This window comes from Papaver somniferum, chromosome 9, assembly GCF_003573695.1.
Source record: "Papaver somniferum cultivar HN1 chromosome 9, ASM357369v1, whole genome shotgun sequence".
Taxonomy (NCBI): Eukaryota; Viridiplantae; Streptophyta; class Magnoliopsida; order Ranunculales; family Papaveraceae; genus Papaver; species Papaver somniferum.
In genome coordinates this window covers 29,723,531-29,735,713 of record NC_039366.1, presented here as the reverse complement: position 1 = coordinate 29,735,713, position 12,183 = coordinate 29,723,531, and the positions used below count along the sequence as shown (strand labels likewise).

Sequence of the window (12,183 nt, the reverse complement as noted above, 5' to 3'; positions counted from 1 at the left end):
CCATTATATAGATGAGTTTAATCGTCGACTAAATTTTCACGAATCGACGATTAAATTTCCGCGATGATACGATGAAAAAAAAAGGAAGAAGAAGGGTTCGGCTGTTGTGGAGGAGGAAGAAGAAGGGGTTAGGGATATGAAACTGATTTTGGTTTATTGATTATAGGTTTTTGTATTAGGGATAGGGATAAATTAGTAGTAATTTAGAGAATTTAAGGGCATATAGGTAATTGAACCACCCCATAGAATACCCCTTATAAGGTCACCCAAGTCAGGACTAGTCCTTTGTATGCCTTGAAAGTTTTAGACATGCCCAAAATTGGTGTTCTTCTTTTTCACTTCCATTAATGGAATCAAGACGTGAAGCTATTCTCAGTGCGGATACTAACGAAGAACTTAACCAACTCAAGGGTAAGTAATTTTGAATAAAAAATCAAAAACATCTTTACATTTTCAGTGTCTAATTTTACATTTCTTTTGGTGTTTAAATCAGAATTACTTGCAAAACGTGATGATGGAAGAGGACTAGCAATCGTGGCGAGGAATATTAAAGATGATGATGAAGCAGGAGTAATTCACTTTGCTGCTAGAGCAGGAAAGTTGAAGATTCTCAGATACTTGATTGAGGAATTAGGACTTGATGTCAATACCAAAGATAAAAATGGTATGATTGAATAAAAACTTAGGGTTTGGTTTAAGAATGAGGATTTTGTGTATGTTGTGTGTCTAATTAGCTGCTTATTGTGTTGGACAGGTGAATCCCCGTTGTTAAATGCAACAATGTGTGGGGATATGAACATTGTTGAATATCTACTTGGAAAGGGTGCTGATCCTGAGACATCGAACTTCAAAGGTTATACTCCTTTGCATGGCGCTGCTTTGAAAGGTATACTACATTTTCTCGTCTTACATAGTCTCTTAAGATAAATGCTGAAGTTAAATTTCTGCTGTAACCATAAAAGAATACTCTATTGTGTAGATTATACTACGATTGTTTTGAATCTATTCTGCGTCTTTTACTTTTATGGGCATGAAATTTAATCAGACGTCACATCATGCAGGATACACGGAGATAGTTACCAAATTACTCTCTAGAGGTGTTAATGTAAATGCTTTATGTGAAAATGGCACACCCCTAGATATGGCTGTTAATTTCGACCAATTCGAGGCGGCGCAGGTTTTGTTGGATCACAATGCAAACGTGAGTTGGATTTACATGTTGTTCATCTACATATCCCTATGTCTGTTTCTTGTATAGTTAATCGGTTGTACTACCACTTACCCCCAGATTTTGACATTATGTTATAGGATATGTTATGTCTGTTTTCTGTAGAACTGTTATGATTTAGTGAGTCGTGAGTATAGGAGTTTTGTTCAACATCATACTCTAGTGAGGGATCTAATTATCCTTTCACCTGTGCGCAAGTAACTTGGAATTGTAGTTAAGGCAGAATACTCATTTGTGCTTGATTTGGTTAGTGACGTTAGTCAACCGTGGATAGTTACAACACAACTACTAAGAATTGCTCTCTTGGATGTCATTATTTAACCTTTTTTGTTATTATTATTTGTTTTCGAACTATATGTAGTTAAATAATCTCGCTTTCTTTTGTCTATGCAGCCTAATTTAACTTGTGGCCATTCGTTTACACCACTGACAGGATCTATTGTATCTGGATTTTTACGTTTCGTCGAGCCTTTACTTGAGGTATGAATTACAATCACCCTGCTGCAGGCCTGTCTTTGGGTTTTCTTAGCAATAGCTGCAATTCTGTTTTCTCTTTGTTGATTTTTACTTTCCAAAGGGCTAGTCAATGGTTATCTTGTGTTTTTAATGTCAGCATTTAGATTTGGTATATTATCTTTGATTCCTATTGCAGTAGTAGAATTGCTTCTTTTTGATCACGTGTTTAATAAGTTCAGTTATTTTCTCATTTTTATCTAAGGATTTCCACCAAATATCTCAATATCTGGGATGATTCAAATTGATAGAAAAACCAGAAGCTTGTATCTTGGATACTGAATTCAGCAGGAGTTGAATTTTGATGCATGATTAAGATGTCTGTCACCTGTGTAATCATTTGGTACCGTGCATAGAACCCAACAGCAAATAGATGTATATGTAGACGTATGACAGACAATAGGGGTTTTTAAGAGATCTCAAAGATCCTGCCACCAAAGAAACAACAGCAAATAGATGTATGTGTAGACGTATGACAGACAATAGGGGTTTTTAGGAGATCTCAGAGATCCTGCCACCAAAGAAACAAAGTAAAAACAGATCCGAGATTTCGGAGATGTTGATTTTTGTTTAAGGTTGCTCCACCATATTGGTCAAAATTAAGCTCTACTAGTGGTTCAAAATATGGAGATGTTAATCCCCCATATTGATTTTTGTTTTCTCTTCTTTAGTGTTTAGCAAGTTGGTCTAGTATGATCCTACTAAGTACTTTCGTGATTTTTGATGCCTTTATTATATGAAAAACTTTCTACCTTCTGCCATCTTTGTAGGCTGGTGCTCACCCAGATGGTGGATCACATGGACAAACGCCTTTGACAGCTGCGGCAACAGATGGGCTAACAGAAATAATCAAGCGTTTAATTCAAGCTGGTGCTAATCCAGATATCACAAATAGAGTAATGTTATTTCACCTTTACATATTTCATTTATCTCTAACTTCGATATTTCGATGTAGTTGTCGATCTATATTTTCTCTGTACCTGCAAGCTCAATACATCTGGATGACAGGCTTTGTTGCATATATTATACCAATGTAACATGCACAGATACTTGAGGAAAATCTCCTCACCGTCTTGGTGATGCATGCTAAGTCGTTTTCTAATGTGGAGTTAGAAAGTGTTATTATCCTTCATATGATCAACTAAACTTAAAATTGGTAAACTAATACATCAGAGTACGAAAATACTAATTATGGTCTCATTTTGGTTACACTTCTATATATCGATGTGACCTAATTATCACAGGCGCATGTTGAATTTTATGCAAGTAAGCAACCTTTTCATTGATGCTTCTCGAGGCGCAACAATCTGAATCTATAAAATGGTTCCAAATATGTACAACTTCTATTCAAACGTAGATCTTGCATTCTTAAACTGTGGTTTGCTAGATATTGTGCTTGATATCTTTTTTTGGCATTTGTACACAACCTGACAATAGATCCTAAATTCTCTTTGTCATATAATTTGGCGTAAGAAATTTGATTTTTTTTCACAGTTTGGACTCACACCATTAGAAATTGCTGCACTCTATGGTTATTATGATGTTGTTGAGATTCTTTTCCCTGTTACTTCTCGTATTCCGGAATATATCGACTGGAGCGTTGGTGGAGTAATTGCACATGTACAGTCTGATCAATTTAAGGAACAGGTATTCAACATATAACTTACTTCTGTAGTTTGAAACCAAAAAATTGGCAGCCTTTCTTCTATTATTGTTGCTTAAATATTAGGGCAAGCTTCTGGTGCGCACCTCAAGCTACTCGTGAGAAATATGGACGTAGAATTTGACTTGTTAGTTACTTGGAACCAACTGCTCACGTTGCACCATTTTCACCTCATCTTTCTTACAGTATTAAAAGTTGGACTTTTTTCACTACGGCATTTCTAAATCTACACGAATCAATTTCCTGTGAATGCATATAGAGTGCAAATAAATAGTTTGGCTCTCCAATTTAAGCCATGGGTTGTGGATAAGCAAGTGCAATATGTAACAATAACTAACTTGCATCAATGGTAGACGCTTGGTATAGCTTTTCTATTTTCTTCTTTCTATGGACGGAGAAACTTTTAGGAAATGGCAATTTGTTCTTTCAGTTTCAGTAATGTCGGTTTAGGTTGATGCATCAAGTTTGAAATAACCTCGCATTTAAATGTTGACAATTTTTTTTTCCTGACTAAGTACTTAGAATCAACTGCCAACGTTGCATCGTTTTCACCTCATGTTTCTTACAATTATAAAAGTTGGACTTTTTTCGTTATGGCATTTCAAGATCTTTCGTGTGAATGCATATAGAGTGCAAAGAAATAGTTTAGTTCTCCAATTTAAGCCGTGTAATCGTGTGTTGCATATAGGATAGTGCAATATGTATAAACAACTACAATATGCAATCGTGGGTAGACCCTTTGTTATACCTTTGCTACTTTCTTCTATAGATGGAGAAACTTTTAGGAAATGGCAATTTGCTCTTTCATTAATGTCGTTTAGGTTGATGCATTAAGGTTGGAATAACCCCAACAAGTATAGAAGTTTAGTTTTTTCATTAGGTATCGGTATAGATGACTCATTTTTAAACAATATAAACGTTTTCTTCTAAGAAAATAACATCTTTTCTTTTGAAGAAGCGAACCAAGTTTATGCCAATCTTCTCAAAGCTGCATCATAATTCATGATTTATTTGTTTTTTACATGTACTAATGTATACCCATTTTGTATAAGATAAAACACCAAGTGTCATTTCTATCATGTCATAGCTGCTGTTTTTGTAACCTATGTTACGGTTCATATTGTTTTAATAACTGTGAGATCCTTAACTTTTGAAGAGGGAGCTGAAAGTCAAGGAGAAGTTTCACGAGGCAAAGTTAAGTGGCGCAGATGCATTTAAGAAACAGGACTATTCCAAGGCAGTGGTTTGCTACTCACTGGTACCTTTTCTTTTAACATGACTATATATCATTAGATGGAACTGAACCCCCTGAACTACATATTGATGATGATGCTTTTAGTAGAAATTATGACAGGGAAAATTGTTAGCTTCGGTGAATTCATTTTGAAGTATATAAGTTTTGTTGTCATTGTTGGAGGTTCCGATTTGAGTTTTTTGAGATTCAATTGACTAGTGATGTTGTATGTTTGGCATTCTGTCGTAAATCCTTGAATAAATTGCTCGACTTTTTAATCCCGATTTCTTCATCCAAGTGGGTTAGACAGTCCTGCATAACCTAGCAGCATAGTCTAGGCTTAACTTTTTAGTTGCTGATACATTGGTCTACAGCGGAATAATGTTAATCTATGGCTGAAACTTTTTCGTATCCATTAATATCTCTACCAATTTGTTGATTAAATATGTGGTGGTTTTATCAGAACCTTTAAGAATATACTTGGAAGTCGTACTCAGTCCAGCGTGAGGTTGTTCTCACTATTTATTGCCCCTGACGTGTTATTTTTCAGTTTATTGAGAAAATATATCTTCGGTGATTCAATCAGATCTTGGTGTTTGTTAGAGCTCTGCTCATTTCCTAAACTCTATTGAAAGCTTTAACTAGTTTTTTTTTTTCTTGTCACTAGATCTCTACCTAATACTGCCTTCTGAATACCCCCTCTATTTTAATCCCTTACTGGGTAGCTTTTAGTGATTGTTGATGTTTCTTTTTTTTCAATCTTGAGTTCATACTATCATTGTATCTTATGTTAGTGAAGCAACCATTGCATAACTAGTGTACTCTGTTTTATGATGCGAATATAGGCAAAGGACATTGATCCGGATGACGCAATTATACTTTCTAACTTGAGTATGTGCTGGGCCCGCATGAAAGAAGGCACAAAGGCTTTAGAAGATGCCAATGCATGCATAATGCTAAGACCAGATTGGCCTAAGGCATATTATAGGGCAGGTGTAGCGTACAATTTACTAAAAGTAAGACAAACCGAAATGTATTTCACGTTTCGTGTTTCCGCTGTTTATCTTTCTGCTTTGTAGGATTTTTCGCAGCTACCCATAATCTGGTTCATCTTTGATGAGCATTTTCCAGAACACAATCTTTATTTTTCGTCGCGCAGAAAAATAAAAAGCGATGGACTGTGTTTTCAAGTTTCTTTTGTTGCATTCTTTGTTGCAGAGGTACAGTGATGCAGAAAAAGCCTTCCTCGCCGGTTTGGAGTTGAGTCCTAATAGTCAAGAGCTCAAAGATGCATACAGGTTCAATTCTGTTACCCCCTTTGCAAAATAATAATTAAGTGATCTATTTTGTTTTTAACATTTGTGAGTACTTCATGTTTTGTCAAAACACACACAAGCATCACAAAATGAAGTTTCAAGTTACTTAATCTAGCAATCTGGCTATCAAAACTCGAGATGGTTCAAGAAATGCAAAAAAAAAATGAAAAAAATTCCTATTTTCTGCCCGGTATAATTTTTATTAGCCAAATGTCCCCAAGTCATTTACCTCAGACGATATACTGTTTCCTGAGTCATTTACTTCAAGTTTCTTTAAATTTCTTTTCCTGGTGATTTTATGTTCTCATCTGGTTTTTTTTTTGTTCTGCTTCTTGCTTGGTTACAGGAAAGCTGTTGAAGCTCAGACTGGTGGCATTTTTTGACTCCTGGGCCTTACTTACCAAACGTGGAACCTTTTTCTAGCCAGCCAAGCTTCTGGGTCCAAACTGACATCGACCAGATCAATCAGTGCTTAGTCCTGTATCACCGTCTAATCCAGACCCAAACCTGGGAACTGATCTCTCAATATTTAACTTTAAGATGTAAAACCTTATCTAGGAACAAGTAATATATACCGACTTGTACAGTCACTGGTTTCTCCAGGTGCCCAAAAAGTTGTGAAGAATTGAATGTTGCTGAATGATTTGGGCAATTTTCATTGTCTCAATTGGCCAAGTCCGACTTGTAAACTGCATCTTTTGCTTATGTCGTTCACTCCAGAGGACCAGAATGCATCATTACATAAGAAACTTTTAATTCACTTTAACGCACTCCTTTGAAAGATTTAAAATGTAACGTAAACACTTGTAGAGAGTGCACAACACAAAATCGGAGTCGGTTTGGATTCCCAGTGTCATGGAGGCACTAGATGAACTTCTAAATGAAAGGCTTTTTCTTTAGTAAACTCAGACAATAGCCAAACCGCCCAGATCAGGGGCATCTTTGGTTAGCTGGTCTTGTCTTTTTTTTTTTGAATAGGAAAGGTAGATTCAAATTGGTTCTAAATGATAATACAGAGTTTTTCCCTAACCAATGAGGCGCAACAGCCTCCCAATAAAAAAATACTAGAACTACCACTTGCTTCTTTAGCCAGTTCATGAGCAACACTATTTGTTTCTTTAGGAACAAAATAATTGACCACTTATTAAAATATTTAAGAAGTTCAAGAGAATTCCTTATAATAGGATTAGTCGTCCACTTAATAGATCCTTCCTTTTTCTTTAAAGCATTAAGGACATTTAAACTGTCTCCTTCCAGCTATAAATTTGTAATGTGCTTCATCCTAGCCAGCTTTATAACTTCACACGCCGTTATTGCTTCAGCTTGTTCCTCATCCTCTGCTACTGCTGGGATACACCATGCTCCTCTGAATTCACCAGCATCACTTATAAATATTAGTCCAAACCCCATACATTTAGTTGCCTTATAAAAAGATGCATCAAAGTTTATTTCAACAAAATCAGTTTTTGGAGTTGTCCAAGGCAGGACAACTATCATTGCATTACTCCGCCTCAACATGGAGGCCATTCTTCTATTATTGTCCTTTCATTCCATAATGTCCTTCTTAATCTGATTTACCACTCTTTCTACCTGCACATTCACGTTATCAAAAATAACAACACATTGTAGTTTCCAGATATGCCAAAGAGTGAATCATGCAACTAATATCATGTCAGCCCTACTATTACTCACAACAGTATCAAACCATCCTATAATCCATTCCCTTAAACTTAAACTACTAAACAAATGCAGAATCATCGAATCGACATTAGTCCATATTTGTCTAGCAACATTACATTTAAGAAACAAATGGTCAAAAGATTCTACAACATCATCACAGAAAGCACATTTCGAATCTATACTATGCACAAATCTAGATATTCTATCCCTGAGAGGGAAACATTTTGCAAACATCTCCATAACAAGTATAGAATCTTGGGCGGAAGATTTTCCTTCCAGAATCTTTTTCAGGAAAAAGTTCTTAGATCATTATACCCTTGCTAAGAATTACCTGCAACATTATCCACACGGTAAGCACGTTTCAAAGTGAAGATACCATTACTAGAGGGAGTTCACACTATCCTATCTTCTCCTCTAATTGGAATTCTGATCTTACAGATTTATTTTACAATATCTCTATCGAATAAAGCATTCAGTAAGTCAATATTCCAAGAATTATTGTCCTGAATAAGGGTGCATACGGTACGGTTCGGCTCGGTTCTTGCCGAGGCCGAGTACCTGTACCTCCCTAGCCTCGGTTCTTAGATTTTGGACCGGTACCTGTACCTGTGTCCTCAGTTCTGGTACCATTCGGGACAAGTACGGTACCAGACATGGTTCCGGTACCAGTCGGTACTTTCTGTTAGAATTCCAGACAGATTTTCCTGTCAGTTTTCCAGACAGATTTTCCTGTCAGTTTTCTTTTAAGAACCTATTTTACGGAGCAACAATATATTAAGAAATATCTCAAATCACAATACCTAACAACTAACAAGTAGCAATAATATTACCAAAGAAAAGTGTCAAACACAAAGTCTTGAAAATCTGAAAAAGTAACAAGTAGCAAAAGTCTATAGACTGACAGACACACACAAACAATAGTCTTACTGGTGGCAAATGTAACAAGTAGCAAAGTAACAAGTAGCACTGGTGGTAAAAGTAACAAGTAGCACTGGTGGAAAATACAAATTCTTGAAAATCTATTACATGGCAGCAGCACTGGTGGTGGTGGCGTTATTGTTGATAGGACCAAGTAACGCTGCAAAAACAAGTAATATGAGTTATCCAGTTAGTAACTATTAGTCTATTACTAAAAAAAGTAACAAGGAAAAAGATTGGAATGAATATAATATGTTACCTTCTTCAACTTCGACATCGTCGTCTGGTATGTAGTCACATAGAAGATCAGGTTGTATCGGCTTCCTTAGCCAACTTTATGTGCAAAGAAATGCCTCAACTGTCCTTGTAGATAAAGAGCTTCTACAAGGACTTAACACTCGCTTTCCTGTGCTAAAAGCAGATTCATAGGCAACAAAATACACATGAATGGCTAGTATGTCCTTAGCCGTTATATGTGCAAGTATCTTATACTTGTTACTGTTGGTCTTCCACCAACCCAATAAGTCAAACTCCTCATCATCACCATCTTCTCCTTCACCTTCTTCAAACTTGTCTATGAAATATCTATCCAACTCTGTTTTTCCCACATCATCATTTGGGTTGCTCTTATGCCTCTTACTCCTTGACATCAACTATTTCATACGACTTGGACCTGCCCCTGGTTTACTTAACACCGATTTGGCTTGTCCTTGCATAGAAGTACTTGACTCCTCCCCATAAACTGAATACACATCCTTATATTCTTCAAATAGAATCTTAAAATCCAATAACACACTCCTCATAACAAGTTCAACCTTTGAAGACTTCTTCCCATGCAAACACTCAAGAGAAAATTCTAGTCCTTTTTATTTTTCTCTAGGATCCAACAACATGGCAAAAAATTTGTAGAGTTCATCTTTGAATAATCACCCCAATATTTGTTATACTTCTTAAACATTTTGGCAGCCATAGTTGCAATAAAAGGATCTTCATCTACATTATCTCTAAACTCAACTAGTTGTTCATAAATGAGAATTAATTTCCATAAGAATGTATGTGTTGTTACCTTAGTTGAGTATGAAAATGCAATAGTGGCATCAAAGAATACCTTCAAACATTTCACAAGGCCTCTGGCAAAGATCCAGTCCTCTTGACATGGAGCAGGTTTCTTCACTATTGCCTTCTTCTTCTTTTTTTTTGTGCCTTCTTCTTGCCTTTCACATCAAGTTATTCTTCTTCTTCTTCTTCACTAAAAACTTCTTCTTCTTCACCAACATTAACATCAATATCAAAATCATCAACATTGGTTAAATCTTTCTCACTGTCTTTAGGGAAATAAAACAACTTTTGATATTCCCTATCATACCTTTTTAACCTAGTGAAAGCTCTTTCAAACACTAGTGTAGACTCTAGCATCAAGAATGTGTTGTTCCATCTAGTCTTAACATCTAATATCAATGCTATCTTAGACTCTATTCCAACTAAATTTGCACATTGCCTAAGCTTATCCAACCTAGATGGACCTTTATATACTCGACAACTGACCTGATTCTTGCAATTGATTTGTTGTAGACCCTTACAGCATATTTTACAACAGTGCAAGTACATGAGCTGCACACTTTACCTGAAAAGATGTAGATTGATACAAGTATTAGATTTTTGTTCAAAGTAATAACTAATAAACACAATTCTAAGTTTCTAACTAGAAAGTCAAAATAAATAAATCATATACTTACATGCAAGTACTTAGCTCTCTCTTCTGCCCTTGTCATTGAAACAATACTAGTGGTCAAATAATCCATTGTAACCTTGTTGGCACTAGCATTATCCAAAGTGACAGAAAAAACATCTTTAAGCCCCCAATCTGACAAACACTTCTCCAACATCTCACCAATATCAATTCATTTGTGACCACTAACCTCAGAAAACATAATAATTCTCTTTTATAACTTCCAATGATGATCAATAAAATGAACTGTTATACATATGTAGTTAAAATTATTTGGTGAAGTCCATGTGTCTGTTGTCAAACTAACCCTCTGCTTGCTTGACTTGAAGTAATTTTTCAGCTTATCTTTCTCAACTACATACATTTCTAATAAAGATCTGTAAATAGTCATTCTACTTGGTACAACAAATCTAGGCTCTAAGACATGCATCAATATCCTAAACCCTTCACCCTTAACTGCTCTAAAGGACATCTCATCAATTATAATATACTCAACAACTGCCCTTTCATATTTTTCTTGACTGAAAATGGTAGAGACTAACTGACCTTCCTGCTTACCCAGTGTTGAAGGTTTTAATGTCAGAGTTTGTTGTCCTTTTGGCTTTGGCTTGTTAGGATTCTTCTTGCATCTGTTAAAGTGCTTCCACATTCCACTTGTACCATTCCTTCCAGTATGAGCCTTTATTGTCTTCTTGCAGTAGTTACACTCAGCTTCTTGAACATTTTTCCTACTGAAATGTTTCTAAATCTCAGATGTTGTCTTACCACCCATTTGAGTAGAAGTAGCTTCTACATCTGTTGTTGCTGTCTCTGGCTCTGCTGCTCCATCTGTTGGTTGAATAGTGGATCCAACAACTGTATCTGTAGCTGGTATAGGTGTCGCATCTAAGTAGGTGTATGAGTAGATGTTGCATAAGCTTGACTTGATGCATCCATGATTGATCACTGAGAAATCACAAATATACATAAACATAAGTACACTGTACATACTACATATACACAAACACAATGCACTAAGCCACTAATCAAATATTAAAACCACCAAAAACCACAAAGAATATCACAAATAAAAAAAGAAGTAAGAACTGAAAATAAAAGTGAATTTGATATATATAATTTATAAAGTTAAATACTACAAATTTCATAAAGATTAAAGACATAAAACATCAAAGTTCAAAGTAAATACTAAATAGTAAAGATGCAGTACACATTACACATAAACCACTAAGCCTAAGTTCTAAGCATTATGTGAGCTCTGTTAGGATTAGGAATGTGGGTGCATCTCTTTAAGTGCTTCCACAATGCAAATGTTCCATTTTTGCAGTTGTGAGCCCTAAATTTTCTTCCACAATAATTGCAAGTGGCTTCTGCAACATTTCTCCTAGTGAAATGGCGCCATATTATGTTCCGAACCCTAGATGGACTTGATGCATCCATGATTAATCACTGACAAACAATATATACACAAACATGATTTCAATTCACAATCCACAACAACAACAACAACAACATGAAAGGACTAAGTAACATAACATAGGCAGACTCTAATTATATGCATCAATGGTAATGTGTGATGTGCATAGTTGGCTACTTGGATTATTTCTTTGGGCAGAAACTAATGCTCATATAACATGCATTCTGCATTCATAAAGTGGCAAAAGATTACAGTATAACACATGTTCATGTTTGCATACATAAGAAGATTACAAGCCAAACTACACTTTGCATATAAACTACACAAATGAAATTAGTTAGAGACAACCTGCCATTATCACTTTGCAGATTCAATATGCTATTTTCACTTTGCATATAAACTACATAAGCAGATTACAAGCCAAACTACACATGTTCATGAACACAGAACACAACAACAAAGTAAGAATGTAAGATCATCAAATTAAG

At 35.7% G+C, this 12,183-nt stretch overlaps 1 protein-coding gene across 2 annotated transcripts; it reads left to right on the top strand.

Moving 5' to 3' along the window:
• Positions 1 to 289: 289 nt before the first annotated feature.
• On the top strand, positions 290 to 6,668 carry LOC113307840 (tankyrase-like). Of its 2 annotated transcripts, XM_026556300.1 has the most exons (11): positions 290 to 411; positions 494 to 664; positions 755 to 886; positions 1,062 to 1,201; positions 1,622 to 1,708; positions 2,512 to 2,637; positions 3,236 to 3,388; positions 4,561 to 4,662; positions 5,484 to 5,654; positions 5,857 to 5,936; positions 6,301 to 6,668. In XM_026556300.1, exons 1-11 carry the CDS (start codon positions 348 to 350, stop codon positions 6,335 to 6,337), a joined length of 1,263 nt encoding a protein of 420 aa, XP_026412085.1. In that variant the 5' UTR covers positions 290 to 347; the 3' UTR covers positions 6,338 to 6,668. The 2 variants fall into 2 exon arrangements, with proteins under 2 accessions (XP_026412085.1, XP_026412086.1); XM_026556301.1 differs by lacking the exon at positions 5,484 to 5,654.
• The last annotated feature ends 5,515 nt before the right edge of the window (positions 6,669 to 12,183 follow it).